We start from the raw sequence: 17,810 nt of genomic DNA, 5'->3' as shown, positions 1-17,810 counted from the left end.
ATCCTTTTTTAATTATTTTGATATTTTATTGTGTTGATGAAAATTCAATGTGATCCTCTACTTTCTAGCCTGGGACTTGATCGGTCCGAGTTTCCAAGCTCCCCTCAGGAACCGGACGTGAGGATCCCTCGTCCCTCTTCAGTGAGCGAGAACTCTTGCCTCGCATTGAGTCAAACGCCGTCCATCAGCTCCTTTGGGGAGACGCGATTGAAGGAGGGCGCGGAATTCTCCGCCCTCCTCCTCCTGTGATTGGTCGGCATCCACTGGGCTGATGAGTGAAATAGTGGCGCTGGCAAAGCAAAGGAGCTGCAAAGGGAAAGCGCATTCTCAGTAGTTTAGGCGGTGTTCGGTCTTTCTCTCGTCCCTGTCGAGGATCTCTGACTATCTTTGCCATTATGACGCAGGTGAGTGCTAACACCGGCCGGGGACGAATAGCCCAAAGCGTTTAGTCTTCCTCTTTCTCTCTTTTGAATTACTCTTTTGTCTTGCATGGAGGGAAAGGGGGGGGGATACGGACGTGCGTGCCGTGCCTTCTAACGCCTCCCTCCCATCCCCGCGCCCATTTTCTTCCTTCTCTTTTATTTCGTCGCTAAAAGAAACCTTGCTAAATTAAATCCGCATCAGCTCCATTCCCTTGTAATTCTTCTGTTTCCTATCGCTGGCGACTTGCCCTAGCAAAGCGCGGGGGGGGGGAGCGTCCCTGCAGGTTTGTCGGAAGTGATTTTTCCATGTGCAACTGAATGCAAGAAGAATTATTGTTTGCAATTTGTTCGGTGTCTTAGAAGGGAAAATAAACTACTCAGGGGAAAATAAACTACCTGAAGTTTTTGCCGGCAGCTGAAGTGCTTCCAAAACGCCTACAAGAAAGCAGCTTCCTTGCCGGGGGAGGGAGAGGGAGAGGGAGAAGGGAGCCAAATAAGTACTTTGTTTCCAGTGCATCGGTGAAACAATTGGCAATTGTGGCTACATTTGAACGCTGAGGCGGTGAGGTGTTTGTTAGTGTAAGTTTTTTTGATACTGTAAGTAACAATGTTCAGGGGAAGGGAGGTCTAGGAACTAATCGGAATTGTAGCGGGAGTGGGGGGGAGACCCAGTTACAATTCTGGAGCCTCAGCTGCCTAGTGTTGGAACCTGATTTCGCAACATTTCACAACCCATATCACACTTTTGATCTCTGTAGGCTTTGTTCAAGCAAGCACTGTGTAGGTTGAAAATAGAACCTTCTGTAATAGGCATCCCTCAATTCAAGTTGAAATCGGTGACAGGTGCACTGGGTATAGTGTGCTGTAGTTAGGTTAAAACTGAAGGACATTTTAGAAATGGCGATCCTTGTGTGGAATACAATTAAGAATGGCCAGCTTCCAGCCATGGGAGCACTAAACCTTTTTCTTATTGCACCTACTGTAATAGGCAGAGTTTGATAAAGCAGCTGAAGAAGTTAAGAACCTGAAGACACAACCATCAGATCAAGAATTGCTGGATCTCTACGGCCACTTTAAGCAAGTTACAGTTGGAGATGTAAATACAGGTAAGAACTACTGGTAGTAACTCAATGGGCACACGGTTGCAGCATCTCAAATGAATAAAACCACTTTGATTGATCAAAAACTTTTCAGAATTGATCCGAACAAAACTATTTCCACAGTCTTATGTGATAAAATATACAAATAGCTATTGGGCTGAAGTCAAGATCTGGCTCATTTTTAGCCACACACTCTTAACCTGTTCTACTTTCACTTTTATATGTATGTTCATGACAGGCTTGCTAATAGACTTCAGCTTGACTCCTGATTGAAAATTCTGTATTTGGTCAGAGATAAGCTACAGATAGAGAGCGTACCACTTTAATATGTCTAAAAGATCATTATTACAGACAGTATTAAAAGCATAACTATTAATACATTGTCCTCAATGACTCCTCACTCCCTGTAATAAATAAATAAATATATTTATACACACAAACACACACACAATTTTTTTATTTCATAAGAACCTAATTTTCCAGGATCTAACTTTCCACACAGCAGGTTTGCTAAGGTGATTGGATTAAAAAAGAGGGGGAGAGAGGCCCAATGTCACCCAGCCAGCTTTCATGCCAATGGGGAACTAGAAGTTTCTTGGTTTCTAGTCCAGAACCTTAATCATGACACCAAAGTGTTTCTATAACATTACAGGTCACAATGATTGCAGTGGTTCTATGACACAGTGCTTGGAAGGGTTCAAGATAGCCATCTCTCCCAGCCATCCTGGGACAACATCTAGAATTTCCTAGCCAATATGTTTCTGTGTTGCTTCTGAGAATCTGCATGAGATTGCAAACAATGTGATACTACAGTTTATTTTAGGTTTCTTGGTCTATTCCTTTTAGCTATTCTTCATAAAGCAATAGAGACCAAGTATGGTGGAACTTGTGGTTAATGCCTTAAGCAATATTCTGCGAGCAGACTTGGCATATTCTGATGCTTAGGAAGATACCATGTTCCAAGCAAAATAGACAATCAGAGATAAAGCATTGCATGACTAATTAAGAAATCTGCCTTATTGGCAAAAGCTTTTAGCCAATATGCTGTTTAAGCAACTTGTGTAAGGACCAGCACACTTTAGGCTTCTACTGCTTTTATGGGGATTAATTAAAATGACTAGACCAAGAATCTTGGCACATATCATGGAACTGTTCCAAAATAGAAGTTGTGGGAATTGCAGTTTCAACTTCTAAAATCATGATGGTTTATGCAGCCTTTTCCACTGAGCTTTTGTTTATAGAACAGGTAGTTAAACTAAAAATTGTAACCTGGTTTTCTTGACTAATTTTGCATGGATTGTGATATAAGAAATCATTATAGAAGGCATGCCAGGTTAGTGCATGAAGTGTTTGATTCTGCAAATTCTAGGAAACTGAAACCAAAATACCAGATGCTTGATTTTGGTTGTAACAGAACATGATGTTACAACAGACAAGTGGTAGAAAATATAAGCCTTGTTTTGCATGATTGCGCCTAGTTCTATCTGTTAGGAAGAGTACAATCTGGTGCCCTGATAGAAGATAGGAAAATATTTATTTGTAATACCATTTAATTAACACCTTACAATTAACTAAGGTTTCTACTAGAGACCTGCATGTTTATGTTACAGGAAGGCTATCTAAAAACAAAACAAAACTCAAGTTAGATAAAATGAGCCATAAACATCATAAACCTTTAAAAAGGGATAAGCAGCCTAGAGAACTCCAGATATCTTGGCCTTTGTAAGCCATCTTCCTTGTTCAGCATAACCAATATTTGCATTAGTTGTGGTCTGATGTATGTAAATGATACCAGATTCTCTGCCTCTGCTTCGAGATCTCCTACTGTATGGGAGAATGGTAAGTTGTATGAGAATTTGGAAAGAAACTTAGTCTAACAGTCCTATTTAAAAAAAATCATAAGAATGCACTTACGTTAATCATGAGAATTGAGCCTGGAGACAATTCTTTATCATTATGTCATAAACTATTTCAATCACTGCCTGCTATTATATCCTCGCCTTCTTAAAGATTTGGCCTATTGTGCAACTGATCCTAACTTTATGGTGGTTTGAAATACTGTTCCTCTTTTTATACTTACTGTATTTTTCAGAGTATAAGATGCACCGGAGTATAAGACCCACCAAGCTTTTGAAGAGGCAAATTTTTAAAAAAGGTTTTGCACTCTGCAGATCTCCCAAAAATGCAAAAACGGGCCCATTTTTTGTCAAACAAAAAGGGCATGCATAACCTTTAGGAGGCTTATAGAGTGCTTGTGGGGGGCCTGTTGTTTGCTCATTTTTGCCCTCCCCAGCCCCCAGGAGCACTCTGGAAGCCTCCCAAAGGCTATGCATTGCCATTTTGGTGAAAGGGGATGGTGGTTCAGGAGGCCAAAAATGCTGTATTCAGTGTATAGGATGTACGCAGATTTTCACCCTCTTTTTTGAGGGAAAATGGTGTGTCTTATACTCCAAAAAATACAATAAATGTTCCTTATAGTTTCAAATAATTTTGCTTACTCATATAAAAAAGGAAGTCTAAGGTCAGCCTGGAGATCAAAAAAATGAGACACAGAAGCCTCTTCCCTAATACAGTTGCAACCATATTGATACTGTTGGACATTTGAGGGGGATAGAAACTCCCAGCTGAGCATTGCTGGCATCTCTGCTGGGGAAGCAAGGGACATTAGCTCAATTTTTATCTGGGTTAGTGCTGCCAACTTGAGCTCAAGGTCATCCATTCCGCCTGGTGAGCAGTGGGTTTTTTTTCCCCCAGACAGTCTCATTGCCAACTTTGAGAATTAAAGTTTTAAAGTGGCAGATTTGTTGAATGACACGTTTGAGGCTTAGGCCAAAAGTTTAAGCATAGAACAGATCTCCAAAACACATTTCACGTGAGACAAGTACACAAACCTGATTATTTTGTTCTGGTGACCTGTCAGGAGAAGAATTGCCCAAAATGGATAGATTGACAAGGAAAGGGAGACTACTCTGCTCAGATAACAATCTCTCTAGGCAGAAGCACACATCATTTACTGAGAAACAAACAGAGTCCATATTCACAGAACAACCTGTAAAAAGGAAAAGTCAGGTTGTGTAACTCTACACAGGAATATTTTCATCCACATGCTTTGTTTTTACAAAGGTTTCAGATGCAGGGTATCATTCTGGGTAGGTGTGATATTACATCCCTTTCACTTGGATATTCTATATAGTTGTATCAATGAATACCTGGTTGGAGTTAACCAGGAATCTAAAAGACTATTCATGTTGACTTCACACAGTACACCGAGTCTTGGGTAAAGTAGGCACAGCAAAGGGTTAAAAATGGCACTCTTGTATAAAACTGCTTAAGTTTTTCTGGCCAGCATAAATATGCAAACTTGGCCAGAAAGTTCCATGAAGGTTTTCTAGAACATGGGTGTTCTAAGGATCGAAGGACCCAATGTCAGATTAATCTGAATTCTTGAAATACAATTGCAAATGCAATTAAATATATAGCAATTTTAAGTAATATATAATGGAAAGCGCACTATCCTCATCTAAAAGAAAATGGGGCTTTAATGTGAATCATTTCAGAACACAATCTTTTTCTACCTTTAATAGAACTACTACTTGCTAGAACCAAATACCCCTCAAATTGGGGATATATGTTTTTCATTTCTTTGTTTTACATCTTGCTGTTCCATTCATTTGGATGATAAGGGGGACAAGCAGATATAAAATAAAGCAAATTATTTTTTTTAAATTTCCAAAGTGACTCTCTGGAAAGTTCAGGAATAAATTAATGCAGTACTTGATTATGAAAGGAAGGTGGTTTTATGTGGAGGTAAAAGTTTGTTTTTAATGGTAGATGTATACTCTTACCATTTCACACAAAGTGTACCCTTTAATGCAATATGCAAGTAGTTGACTTTCAAGCTTGAAGTTATAATGGATCCCTAAAAGCTACTTGCAACCCAATTTCAAAGTTCCAATATTGTGCACACACACAATGTTGTGTGACTATTTCAGGCACTGGGCAACTGCCCCACATTTGCAGTGCTCCATGGTCACGTGACCATGATTTACAGTTTTAGCATAAAAAGGGTTTACTTCCTGTTTCCAGCAAAAAGTACTTCATAGCAAACAATAGGTTCACTTAATGACTGCTGCAAAGGAGGTTGTAAAATTGGGTCCAGTCACACAGTGAAGGCTTTACAACTGCCGTGACTTACAAAGCCAAATTGCCAGGCTCAAACACGGTCATAAGTCAAGAACTACCTGTAGAGCCTGTTTTCAAATCTTTGTGACCTAATCTGCAGCAGAAGAATCTTGACTCCTGCATGAGCGTACATGTCGATAGGCACGTTAAACTGAATGATGTAAGCAGAGCTTGTCCCATGTATGTCAAGTTCTCCATTGCATTGCTCCATTGCATTGCTCCATTGCCATGCTCCGCTTTTCATAACAATTCAAGGTAGCTTGTTATCCAACTGTATAGGAAACCTCTTTGACATAAGTACTGTTAGCACTAATTAGCAGACCCCTTTAGTGTACTCTGACCTAGCAACAGCTACACTATATTGATTGAGTAGAAAAATATTACAATTATCAGCACCATTTATTCTCTGGGTTTCTAATGAATGTCATGGATCAATAAATAGTAATAGTCCCACACTGACAGGATGTTTTAGTTTAAGTTAGAACAGCTACAATCTTTTTTAGCAGATCACAAGAATTTGTCCATCCTGCTGCAATCAAGCATTTTTAGTGGTGTGGACGGTAATTAGTATCTGGTGTTTTTTTTTTTAAAATAAAAAATGTGCTTTCAGTCTTCTAGTAAGCAAGATTTAAAATACATAAACTCTTAGTTTAAGCATATAAAATAGAACCAGGAGAGCCTTACATTTTTTAATGTCAAAACTGCCTGATTCCATATATTTTTTTAAAAATCACTTGTTTTGGTAACACCACTTGTGTAGCCTGCAAAGTTAAAAGTGCATTATTTTTGCTCCTGTGAAGTCTTCTCAAAGCTGTGATTTGTACTATAAGCACATCTAAGAGCCTTGTGAAAATGTTTTCTTTCAGAACGCCCTGGAATGTTTGATTTAAAAGGCAAAGCAAAGTGGGACGCCTGGAATAAATTAAAAGGTAGGCCTTGGCAAAGACAAATGAAATGACAAATGACTTAAAAGCACCGATTCTAACCGAACCTTCAGCCTGGAAATCGAAAGAATATCATTTCTGTGATCTTAACAGATTATTTGTTGGTGGCATAAACAATTAATTTTTGCACATGCTTCTTTTGCAAAAGAGGGTTGTTGAAATTCAGTGCCAATCTAAAATTACTGAAAAAATAGGCAAAGGTTCCCCTCGCACATATGTGCTAGTTGTTCCCGACTCTAGGGGGTGGTGCTCATCTCCATTTCAAAGCTGAAGAGCCAGCACTGTCCAAAGATGTCTCCATGGTCATGTGGCCGGCATGATTAAACACCGAAAGTGCACGGAACGCTGTTACCTTCCCACCAAAGATGGTTCCTATTTTTCTACTTGCATTTTTACATGCTTTCGAACTGCTAGGTTGGCAGAAGGTGGGACAAGTAACAGGAGCTCACTCTGTCATGTGGCACTAGGGATTTGAACCGCCAAACTCTCTGATCGACAAGTTCAGCAGCTTAGCCACTGAGCCACCACATCCCTTATTGAAAAAATAAGAGGATAGAAATCTCATACGTTGCTCAATATTGTTCTCTAGGCAAATTCTTACCTGAATATTGATGGTTTTATATAAGAAGGTTTCTATAATAGAACTTGGCAATGATAAGAATCTGAAAGTTCAATTAATTGGTCAGGATTCCCAGGTAAATTGAACTGATGAAATGCATTGCTTTTTCTTACCAAAAGTTATGGCTTAAATCAAAACTCAACCTCATTAACCACAAGGCTATAAAAGCTAGGAATGCTGTTAAATGCATAGTACTCAGCATAAGTTAACATTAATATATTTACTATTATTTTAATTGTTATTGAACTCCCCCCCCCCGCAAGAAGTTTACAGGGGAGGAAAATGAGATAAACTCGCATGCGTTGACAAGTTTTTTGTCAATCTTTTCTATAATTTCAGATTGCAGAAGGAATGGCCATCACTGTTTCTTCATAGGCATAAAGAATAAAGTCACTTATTTTTATGCCACCAATTAGCACACTCGAACCATTACTTACACAAGAACTTCCCAATTAGGTTGTCTCAAGCTAGTTGCAAAAGGGAGAAATGGGGGTAGTAAATAAATGGGAATTGCAAAATTTTTCATACTATATTTCTGCTCACCTACCAAAAAACTTTTTCCCCCCTTCAGGTATGTCCAAAGAAGATGCCATCAAAATATATATAGCCAAAGTTAATGAGTTGAAGGAGAAATATGGAATGAAATGAACTCCTGCCTGAATGGAAATATGCTTTACTAACAATATGGATACTTAAATTGTATAGCACACACTACTGCCAACAGTGCCAAACATTTGCCACTTCTGAATAGCAGTGTAAATTTTTCTTCTAATGGTTTATAGAATAAAAATACCCAGTCAGTGTTCAACTGATTGGTAACAACAGCTGCTTCTACTTGTTATTCATTAAAGTGCTACAGTAATTCATACTGTAAGTATCAATTTCCCTGGTGGGTTGACATCATATGCTTATTCACAATAAACAAACCACATTTAGTTTTGTGTATTACATGTGACAGCCCTTGATTTGCCTGTTTCCTCCTTTGGGTCCTGGTTTTATGTAGGCTGTTCCAGCAACTTGGCAACAATTGAAACATAGACAGACGGCAGTTCAGGTATACACACTGCTTGCCTAGGATCTGGGGAAGGCAGATAAATTCATCCCTCCAATTAAGATGCTCTTCTAGATCTAAGACTATCCCATACCAATTACCATGTTAGCATATAACCCTAAACCATATTACAACTTAACTACTGACAAGCAAATATGCACCTGCTTGTTCCTTTGCAAACAGGATGATTTAACTGGATTTTTTTTAAAATGCGTGGTTTGATTAGGATGACCAGGTCCAAGCCAGGCACATACTATGCAGGTTTGTTAGAAGTGTCTGTTAACGTGCACAGTCAATGCTAAAAGGAGTGACCATGTACTTTAATCCTACAAACTGGGTCTCTTGTGCTGAAACATGGAGAATTAGCAGAAAACTATGGCTCAGGAATTCAAGGTGAGCAAGTTAGCTGCAGGAGGAAGAAGGCAAAGATCTCAAAAGAGGTAGAGAAGGAAAAGGTTGCTCAGGACTCTCTTGTCCATATATACAGTGGTTAAAAAGAAGAAGAAATGAGAACTTGTACCAATAGATTTGCTCCACTAGTAAAAAAATAAGTAAAAATCTATTCCATTCTGTCTGAATCTTTGAGACTGCCTGAACAAGTCCCTAACAATTTTCTTAGCAAGGTTTTTCAGAAGTTGTTTGCCATTGCCTCCTTCTTAGGGCCGAGAGAAAGTGACTGGCCCAAAGTCACCTGGCTTGCTTTACGCCTTAGAGTTAGAATTCAGTCTCTAACCTGGTGCAGTAATCACTACACCAAACTGGCTGTCCAAACTGCTATTAATTATATTTAATTTTAAAAAATGAACCCTGAACAAGCACTTAAGCCGGGGCATAATGCCAACACAATTGGAGTTAACCAGGACTTTCCTGGGGAAACTACATCATATTGCTCAACATGATCCAAGTCAGATTAATTTTATTCCTTAGCAATGGTACATCTAAGGGGCATGGCAATTACCACTTAATAGCAAGTGGTATTCTGTTGAAATCTTATGCTGATGTCAGGCTTGAGTAATAGAAAAAGTAAAGTAGTAACCTTAACATGTATCAGATTAAATCCTTTACTGATTGTCTTTTCACAAGCAATCTTCATATTTAATTGCTACAGGTTTGCTGACTGCAGAGGCAGCTGAAATTATCTGCTGCCTTTGCACTAAATGTCAAAGCTGCAAGCTGACACTGGCTGTGTTATTCTATATAGTAATTGCAAAAAAGCCCATCCAGAAAAGGCTATAGAAATAACCTATTTTGCAATATTGAGTTGGAGATAGTCCAACACGTGCATTATTAGTCTTGACAAGTCTTCAGTCCTATTCATGCATTGTGTAGTTTGCTTATTGAATGAAGCAGAATTGACAGTTTGTTCACATACTAGGCTACAAGGCATTACGACAATATGTTGCATGAGCCTAGTCTTAGGCTGAAAGCATGCAACATATTGAGCCATAAATTGGTCAACTGCATTTCAGTCACTGTTGCATGAACCTGGCTTGACAGGTTAGCTGATGGTTAAGTATGTCAAACAAAACACTTATATTGTGTTAATTGACCATGACAAATGAACATAGGCATATATGTTCCTGAATAGACTTTAGGCCAGAAAATACACCAGGACGGAATTAAAACAGGGAAATGTAGGAAGGCACATCTGGCCAGACTGTATAAAATAGTTTCATGCGAACTTGTTCCCAGCCTTGTTGCATATAATGGGTACAATAATGACCTACAAAAATGGAATCCAAAGTTTAACACTTCAGAAACAATCTTGTCAGCAGAGGGAGCCAGCTCCCTTTGAATACAGAACCTATATAAATTGAGCTGTAGCTTTTTCATCCTGATTTAAGCTATTAGAGCAAAACCTTTGAAGAACAATTGAAGTACCTAGGCATACAGCAGTTGAAGTAATCCTCTATAGGAAGAATTGACAGTATATTTTGTTTTCTAACTCTTAACTCAGAAACCAATAGTTGATTATTTAATATAAAAGATTAGCTTTGCCTTCTAGAGCGGGGGTTCCCAATCTTGGCAACTTTAAGAAATGAATTTCAACTCCCAGAATTCTCCAGCTAGCTAGAGAATTCTGAGAGTCGAAGTCACATGTCTTACAGTTGTCACGTTCGGGACCCCCTGCTCTAGAACAACTAAAAGTATCTGAAGTTTGGGATCAAGAATGGATAGCAAGAATTAGCAAGACTCATATATAGAAGAGTATGTAAGAAGGTCAAAATATGAAGATCTGGGAAGAATTGTAGTGGAATGCCCCAGAAGGACTACAACACTGAAGACTTTTCATTCACTGGTAACAGGTCACTAGTAACTCAAGAGTATTGCAGTATTCCATTAAATTTATTAAATAACATTTACTAAGTAACAGCTACTAAAAACAGATCTTTAGATTCCCTCAGCTGGAAGCATATATCACTTGGTGGTTTTATTTTATAGGTTGTCATGTAATATTTTGGCAGAATCATACCTAAGGTAATATAGTCTAAAAATCCTGTTTCACTAATAGCTGCCTGCATCTTGCTTTTTTTTTCTCCTCTGCTTCTTTCTTTTGAACTTTTATCTTGTGTGCCTTTATGTCTGCTCCCTGCTAGGGAGGGACCATCCTGCCTTGCTTTGAAGAGCAGAGAGATCTTGCTTGCTCGTGATTACAGGTAATCCTCTAATTATGATCACAATTGCAGCATTTCTGTTGCTAAGCAAGACATTTTAAGCAGTGGTAGGATTCAAAAATTTTTACTACCAGTTCGGTGGGCATGGCTTGGTGGCCGTGGCAGGGCTTGGTGGCCGTGGCCCACAGCTCCTCAGGATAGGGACGGCTTGTTAGCAGGAAGGAAGGGTGGGCAGGATGACAAAGAGAGGGCAAGCAGTGGAGTTGAGCAATGGAGTTCAGGTGATGAGCAAGGACCACCCCTTCCTGATCCCCGAGCACGGAGAGGGGAGAGAAGGTGGGAACAACACAGGCCGACCCAATGTCTCAGAAGGAGAGCACATTGTCCCTCTTCACAATGCACACCTGGGGCAGATTTAAGGAGACACTGTGGGGAGGGGCATTGTTGGGAACAAACGCTGAACTGGTAGAGTTTGGTGTGCTGGTACAAACATTTGGAGTTTGCAGGACTGCTTGCTTCTTCCTTCCTTCGCGGACTCTGAGCCTTTATTTAAGCACAATTCAGAGGAAGTGTTATGGCCTTGAAAAGAAATTGCACAAAGTCCACTTCTATTACATGGAAATAAAGCATGAGCCCTTAACCTTACCTTTATTCTGTTTATTTGCATTGTGATGAGCTGCATTCAGAATCAGTGTCTTTCAATCTTAATACCTCAAGGCCAAACTATGGGAATGAAAATCCACTTTTACCATTTCCACCAGCACTGCCATCTCCACCCCATTTTTTCAACTTTCAAATGCGTCGGTCTTTACAGAGCTATTGAAGAGAATCAACCCAATAGTTTGTCAACAATGGATGACTCCATGAACCATCTTTATCTTCCAAGAATGTTTAAGGGTCATGTGGACTCCACAGTCATTTTGTTGATTAAGAAAGGTGCTTTGCTTTGTAGATGCTACCCTCCCCCTTTTAAAAAAAATAAAGTTTAACATTTAGTAGAATATGGACTTTAGTATGCTTGAGGGGTCTTTGGTGCTCTCTGAGTTTGAGGGTTTTCTTGCAGACATTTCATTAGCAAACTAGCAAGGAAAAAAAAACCCTACCAAGCTCAGAGAGCACCAAGGACTCCTCAAGGGAGTTGTCAAACCTCCTGATCATGCTCTAATTAAACATCTATTTTGCCATATTTGCAGGAGCCAATTTGGACTTTGGCAGCAATACTGCTGCACAGCTGATAAAATAGAGTGTTTTTCTTTTTGATTCTCATGTTGCAACTTGTTCTGAAACAGGAACCTTTTGATCAAATATGGCAAAGTGTACAAAAGTTTACCATTTAATCTCAGTGATAAGATTTTCCTGCTTATTTTAGTAATTAGAACACTATCTTGTTCAGTGTATGTAGAATCAAATGTTAATGTCTGAGACCTTTAGCCAATTACCTGGCCCCTACAAGGCTGTAAATGTTCATCTCTGCAGTGTTTTGATCTTTGAAGGTATATTTGGAGGAAGGCTTAATTTCTGGTTTGTAACATAATTAAAAAAGACTTCCTAGAATGACAAAATTGAATGAATGAATGAACGAACACACACACACACACACACACACACACTAGTCTTGTTGTATTCAGATCTTTTCCCGTGTAAGATTGAGATTGTCTTGGCAACAATTCGGCGAGGTCTCACTCGCCATCTTCAGGCTATTTGGGCTTAAAGCATGGTCGGAGCTGCCGTCTTTCTAAATTTTAATTGGAAGTTGGAATTTTAGTGGGAAGCATGTGGGGAATCAGGCTTTTGTCTCGGCAGTTGCGTAGGAATGTTAGGTCACATAAGATGGTGGCTCTTCGGACTTCAAGTTTCTCATAGGATCTGGTGAGCAGGAAAGTTTCCTCCCTGTAGAGGTAAGATATTTGTTTTCGTAGATTTTCATGGATGTAGGTATGCTGGTCTTGTTGTATTCAGGTCTTTTCCCATGTAAGATTGAGATTGTCTTGGCAACGTTTCCAACTAAAATTCCATTCTAAAACCTCAGCCACTGAAAGGATCCTGAAAAGAACTGAATTAGCCCTAATCAGAAACGAACTCCACAGGAAAAGATTCCTACTAGACCAAACCAACCGAGACCTACTCACTCTTCACCTCAAACTCAGCAACAAAATCCACCCAGCACTCTGGGACAAATCCAAACAACTAGCCCTCTGGAGAGCCTAAACAGAAACCTCCTACAAGACAGACAAACACACCAACAAACTCCACAGAATAGAAAAACAACAGAAGCCCAACCGCCCTCCACAGCAACTCATGAAACAAACAGTACACAACATATCAGACAGAACCCTCACCACAGCTGAAACCAATGTCCTTTCCAGAGGATTCAACTTTGCAGTCACCCTAAATTCGAAAGTGGTTAGAAGAAATTACTGAGGGAAAAATAGAACTCAGACCAGAAGCATTCTTATTAGGACTACTGGATCAAAAAATGGACAAACAATCTCAATATATAATCACACATATACTCACTGCAGCCAGGATTGCCTTCGCACAAAATTGGAAAAAAATTAATACACCCTCAGATGAAACTACAATCATGAAAATACTTGAATGTGCAGAAATGGACAAAATGACAATAGAATTAAAAGAAAGAGAAGAATCGGACTTCTATAAAGTATGGAATAAAATATACAAGTGGCTAGAAATCAGAAGCCAAAACAGGAAATAGAGAATACAAATAGATGGAGATACAAATAATGAATATTACTATAAGTGTTTATATTATGCTTGTTACATCATAGGACAAGGTTATAGTAATAGGAAGGCAATGCAGAAGGGAGAATTATAAAAGCTAGGCAGGAAAGCCAATATTGAAAGCTGTAAAATTACTTTATATTGTTTTGTATGTTCTGTGTTTTGTTTTGTTTTATTGTGGGTTTTTTTCCTTATTGTGTCTTTTTTACTGTTTTTAAAGATTAAAACATTCAATAAAAATTAATTTAAAAAAAAACTTTGCAGTCACCCCTAAACGCATCCCCACTGAAGACATCATATGCGGAGTTGAAGCTACACTCACCAAAATCAACCCAGATGAAGCCAATAAAATCAGACTTGCAGTCAGCAACGTCCTTTGCTCCAGTAATCCACCCAGAAGCAACTTATAGCAACAAGAAGAAAAAGCACTCACCAACCTGAGGAAAGACAACAACATAATCATTCTCCCAGCAGACAAAGGTAACGCCACAGTGGTGATGAACATGTCTGACTACTAAGCCAAACTATCCAACCTACTCTAAGATCCCGCTTACAAATCTCTAAACACAGACCCCACCACCTACCTGGAAAAAAACCACCAAATCCAAAATAAAAACCTCTCCCATCAGTGAAGAGTTCCAGCAAAGAATCATCCCCAGAGAGAAATCTTCCAGATGCCCCAAACTCTATGGCCTCCCCAAGATACACAAAGAAGGAACACCAATCAGACCCATAGTCAGCTCCATAGGCTCACCTCTACAGAATCTTGCCAAATTCCTCGCCAAACAACTCCAACTCTACGCAGAATCCATCACCTCACACGTACGTATAAAATTCACTCCACTTCATAGAAACAATAAAGAAACAAAACCTACAATCCAGCGACCTACTCATGAGCTTCGATGTCATATTCCTCTTCACCCAAGTGCCTATAAAAGAAGGCTTGACAGCTATCCAGAACAAACACAACCCCCCCCCCCCAACACATCCTGGACCTGACCAACCACTGCGGAACCAACACATACTTCATCCATAATGGATCACCCCTCTCACCCGTCATCGCAAACTTATACATGGAACATTTTGAAACTAACGCCTTAGATAAATCTGAACACAAACACAAACTCTGACTTAGATATGTTGATGACACTTTCGTGATTTGGCCACACAGGAAAGAAAAACTGGACAACTTCCTCACACATCACAACAGCCTATACCCCAAAATACAATTCATCGTGGAAATAGAAGCAGACAACCAACTTCCCTTTCTGGACATCCTAATCTACCAAAAACCCAATGGCTCCCTAGGACACACCATCTACCGGAAAAAAACACACACCAACCGCTACTTAAACGCACAATCCCATCACCACCCTGCACAGATCAACTTTGTAAGCAAAACCCTCATCTCCAGAACCAAACGCCTAGCCGACAAAGACCACCTGAAAACTGAATTACACGCTCTCACAAACATATTAATCTCCAACGGATTCCAAAGAAAAACAATTACCAACCTAATCCAAACGGAGACTCCCCCAAAAAACCGAGACACAGAACAGGACAACGGCATCGCCCTCCTCCCTTACATCAAAGGCACCACAGATAAAATCAGCAAAATTCTCCACAAACACAATATCAAGACAGCCTTCAACACTGACCAAAAAATTGCCAACATCTTTAGAAACCCCAAATACAAAATCCAGCTAGAAAACCAAGGAGTCTACAAAATACCATGCAAAATCTGCCCTGCAACATACATAGGACAAACAAACAGGAGAATAAATGCGCGCATCGCAGAACACAAGAACGCAGTCAGAAAAGAAGAAAAAACATCCTCCCTTTTCCAGCACCTTAAAGCTACAGGACATGACATTAATTTTGAAGGAACCAGGTTAATCTCCAAAACTGAACACTTCAACAAGAGAATAATTATGAAAGCTATTGAAATAAAGAAACACCCCCACAACATGAATAAACGTGATGATACCTCCCGCCTACCAGACATCTGGAAACCAGCCCTAATCAACAAATGAGCCCCACCCACCACCCAGGCTGTTACAACACGAAAGAACAACGGACACAGAGCTAGCACCAATCAGCACCAATCTACCAATCTTGATACAACCACACAACCAATCATTCCACTTACTGAAACAAAGCCAGCACTCCACACACCCCCACCAAGATTTATAGAAAGACGGCAGCTCCGACCACGCTTTAAGCCCAAAACCCAGCCTGAAGATGGTGAGTGAGACCTCGCCAAAACTTTGTCAAGACAATCTCAATCTGTATGTATGTATGTATGTATGTATGTATGTATGTATGTATGTATGTATGTTGAAGTGTTCAGTTTTGGAGATTAACCTGGTTCCTTCAAAATTAATTTCATGTCCTGTAGCTTTAAGGTGCTGGAAAAGGGAGGACTTTTTTCTTTTTTTCTTACTGTGTTCTTGTGTTCTGTGATGTGTGCATTTATTCTCCTGTATTCTATGTATGTATGTATGTATGTATGTATGTATGTATGTATGTATGTATGTGTTACAACCCCTGGTATGCCCAACACAGAGAGAGAGACACAGACACACACACAGACACACAGACACAGACACACACATATATGCTGGTCTTATTGTATTTTTATATACTAAAGTACTGAAAGAATATATACAGCATATATACAATCATTCATTTCATTTAATTAAATAATTACTTTGTGGAATCAAGTCAACAAAATGACATCTTGAAGTGTGTCAAGGAATTGCACAATAGCCATCCTCCAGAAAGAAAGAAAGAAAGAAAGAAAGAGCAGAAGATACTCAGGAACACAGGAATATCATGAGATAAATTAAACAGTATACTGAAAACATAGAAGAAAAAATGTGGGGGGAGGGAACCTCCCCCTTTAAATTTCCAGCAACCAATCATAACATAGGTTGCCTGATGCAGGAGTCAGGACTCTAATCAACTATAACTCTGTGTTCTGGTCTATTGTACACTTTACTGTTCCAGCTGAATTCAATATCTTAATGAAGTGCAACTCTACAGTACTTCAAAAGTGATCCACAGGATGCTTTGGGTCACTACTTGTAAGGAGTAATACTCAGAGGTGGGTTGTTCCTGGTTTGGCCCTGTTCGGCCAAACCGGTAGTGATAATCTCTCCTGGGTTGCAGAACCAGCAGCAACTGAGACTGGCCATGCCCCAGAACCAGTTCCCCAGTCTCCGTTGCTGCTGCTGGCATCTTGTTTATTAGCTTTTAATGATCGTCTTGCATGTGCACAACCATTAACAGCTAACTGTGCATGCGCATGCACAAGCAACGCGCAGCCAGCACACCACACACACAAGTGAACCAGAACCGGTTTGCATAGGAATCCACCCCTGGTAATACTGCATAAAAGTAGCAAGATAATGAAATAAACATACTGCATTAATCATAAGAAAAAGTCAGATGAGCACGCAGATCTGCTATTTCAGAACAACAACAAAAAGAGAATGGCCCATTCTGGAAGAAAATAGCAGAAAATAAATGCATTGTTTATGGCACAATTATATGCATATGTATTCAGGACTCTTCCTCGGGGCTAAATTGCACTGCTGTCCATACCTTCTTGAGCCAGCAGGAAGCTATCAAAACTGAACATTTGCTAATCCCAGTGACAATTCCTATCCTGCCAGCATAACATCAGCAAGAGCTGCTGCCGTATGTATTTATGGTGTAGAGGAGACACCAAGAGAAGGGACTGGTGGATCCACCTGGTTTTGGGTTCCTCCTCTGTTATTGGATACCACTATCTGGCAGAAAAACATCTACCAGTCACTGGCCTTCATGTGGGAATCTTGATAGGTAGCTAGGCTGCCAGATTCAATTTTATTCCACAGAAGCACTAAAATCCATGTTGCAAAACTGCCAACTGATAAAGAAGACTGCAGCCTGGGATCTTTGTCTTCTTCTCTCCCACTTCTACTTTGCTGGGCAGCTCCTTTCCAACTGGTCAGCTGCAGATCCAGTCTGCAAACTGGGAAGAGCCCAGTTTGAAAGAATACAGCTTTCCACACTGCCCAAAGCAGAATGGCCCTGAGTACCCAGGGATTGGGGGGAAAATAGTGGTCAATAAATGCTAGACTCATTCCAC

At 39.8% G+C, this 17,810-nt stretch overlaps 1 protein-coding gene and 1 long non-coding RNA gene across 2 annotated transcripts in view; both read left to right on the top strand.

Annotated features, from left to right (window-relative positions):
* Positions 1 to 17,810, top strand: part of LOC309382490 — a 273,086-nt gene that overhangs the window by 238,606 nt on the left and 16,670 nt on the right. The gene's annotated exons all lie outside the window — the stretch shown is intronic.
* On the top strand, positions 247 to 8,091 carry DBI (diazepam binding inhibitor, acyl-CoA binding protein). Its single transcript, XM_081936543.1, has 4 exons — positions 247 to 404; positions 1,411 to 1,528; positions 6,571 to 6,633; positions 7,839 to 8,091. Exons 1-4 carry the CDS (start codon positions 396 to 398, stop codon positions 7,913 to 7,915), a joined length of 267 nt encoding a protein of 88 aa, XP_081792669.1. The 5' UTR covers positions 247 to 395; the 3' UTR covers positions 7,916 to 8,091.

Source organism: Natrix helvetica (assembly GCF_964273705.1).
Source record: "Natrix helvetica genome assembly, chromosome: 1".
Taxonomy (NCBI): domain Eukaryota; kingdom Metazoa; phylum Chordata; class Lepidosauria; order Squamata; family Natricidae; genus Natrix; species Natrix helvetica.
This window is presented reverse-complemented; position numbering and strand designations above follow the sequence as displayed.

What these genes read in the sequence shown, in the direction of transcription:
- DBI (XM_081936543.1), top strand. An exon ending in AGTTGGAGATGTAAATACAG is followed by an intron (nt 1,529 to 6,570) that starts GTAAGAACTACT and finishes GTTTTCTTTCAG; the next exon opens with AACGCCCTGGAATGTTTGAT. An exon ending in CGCCTGGAATAAATTAAAAG is followed by an intron (nt 6,634 to 7,838) that starts GTAGGCCTTGGC and finishes TCCCCCCTTCAG; the next exon opens with GTATGTCCAAAGAAGATGCC.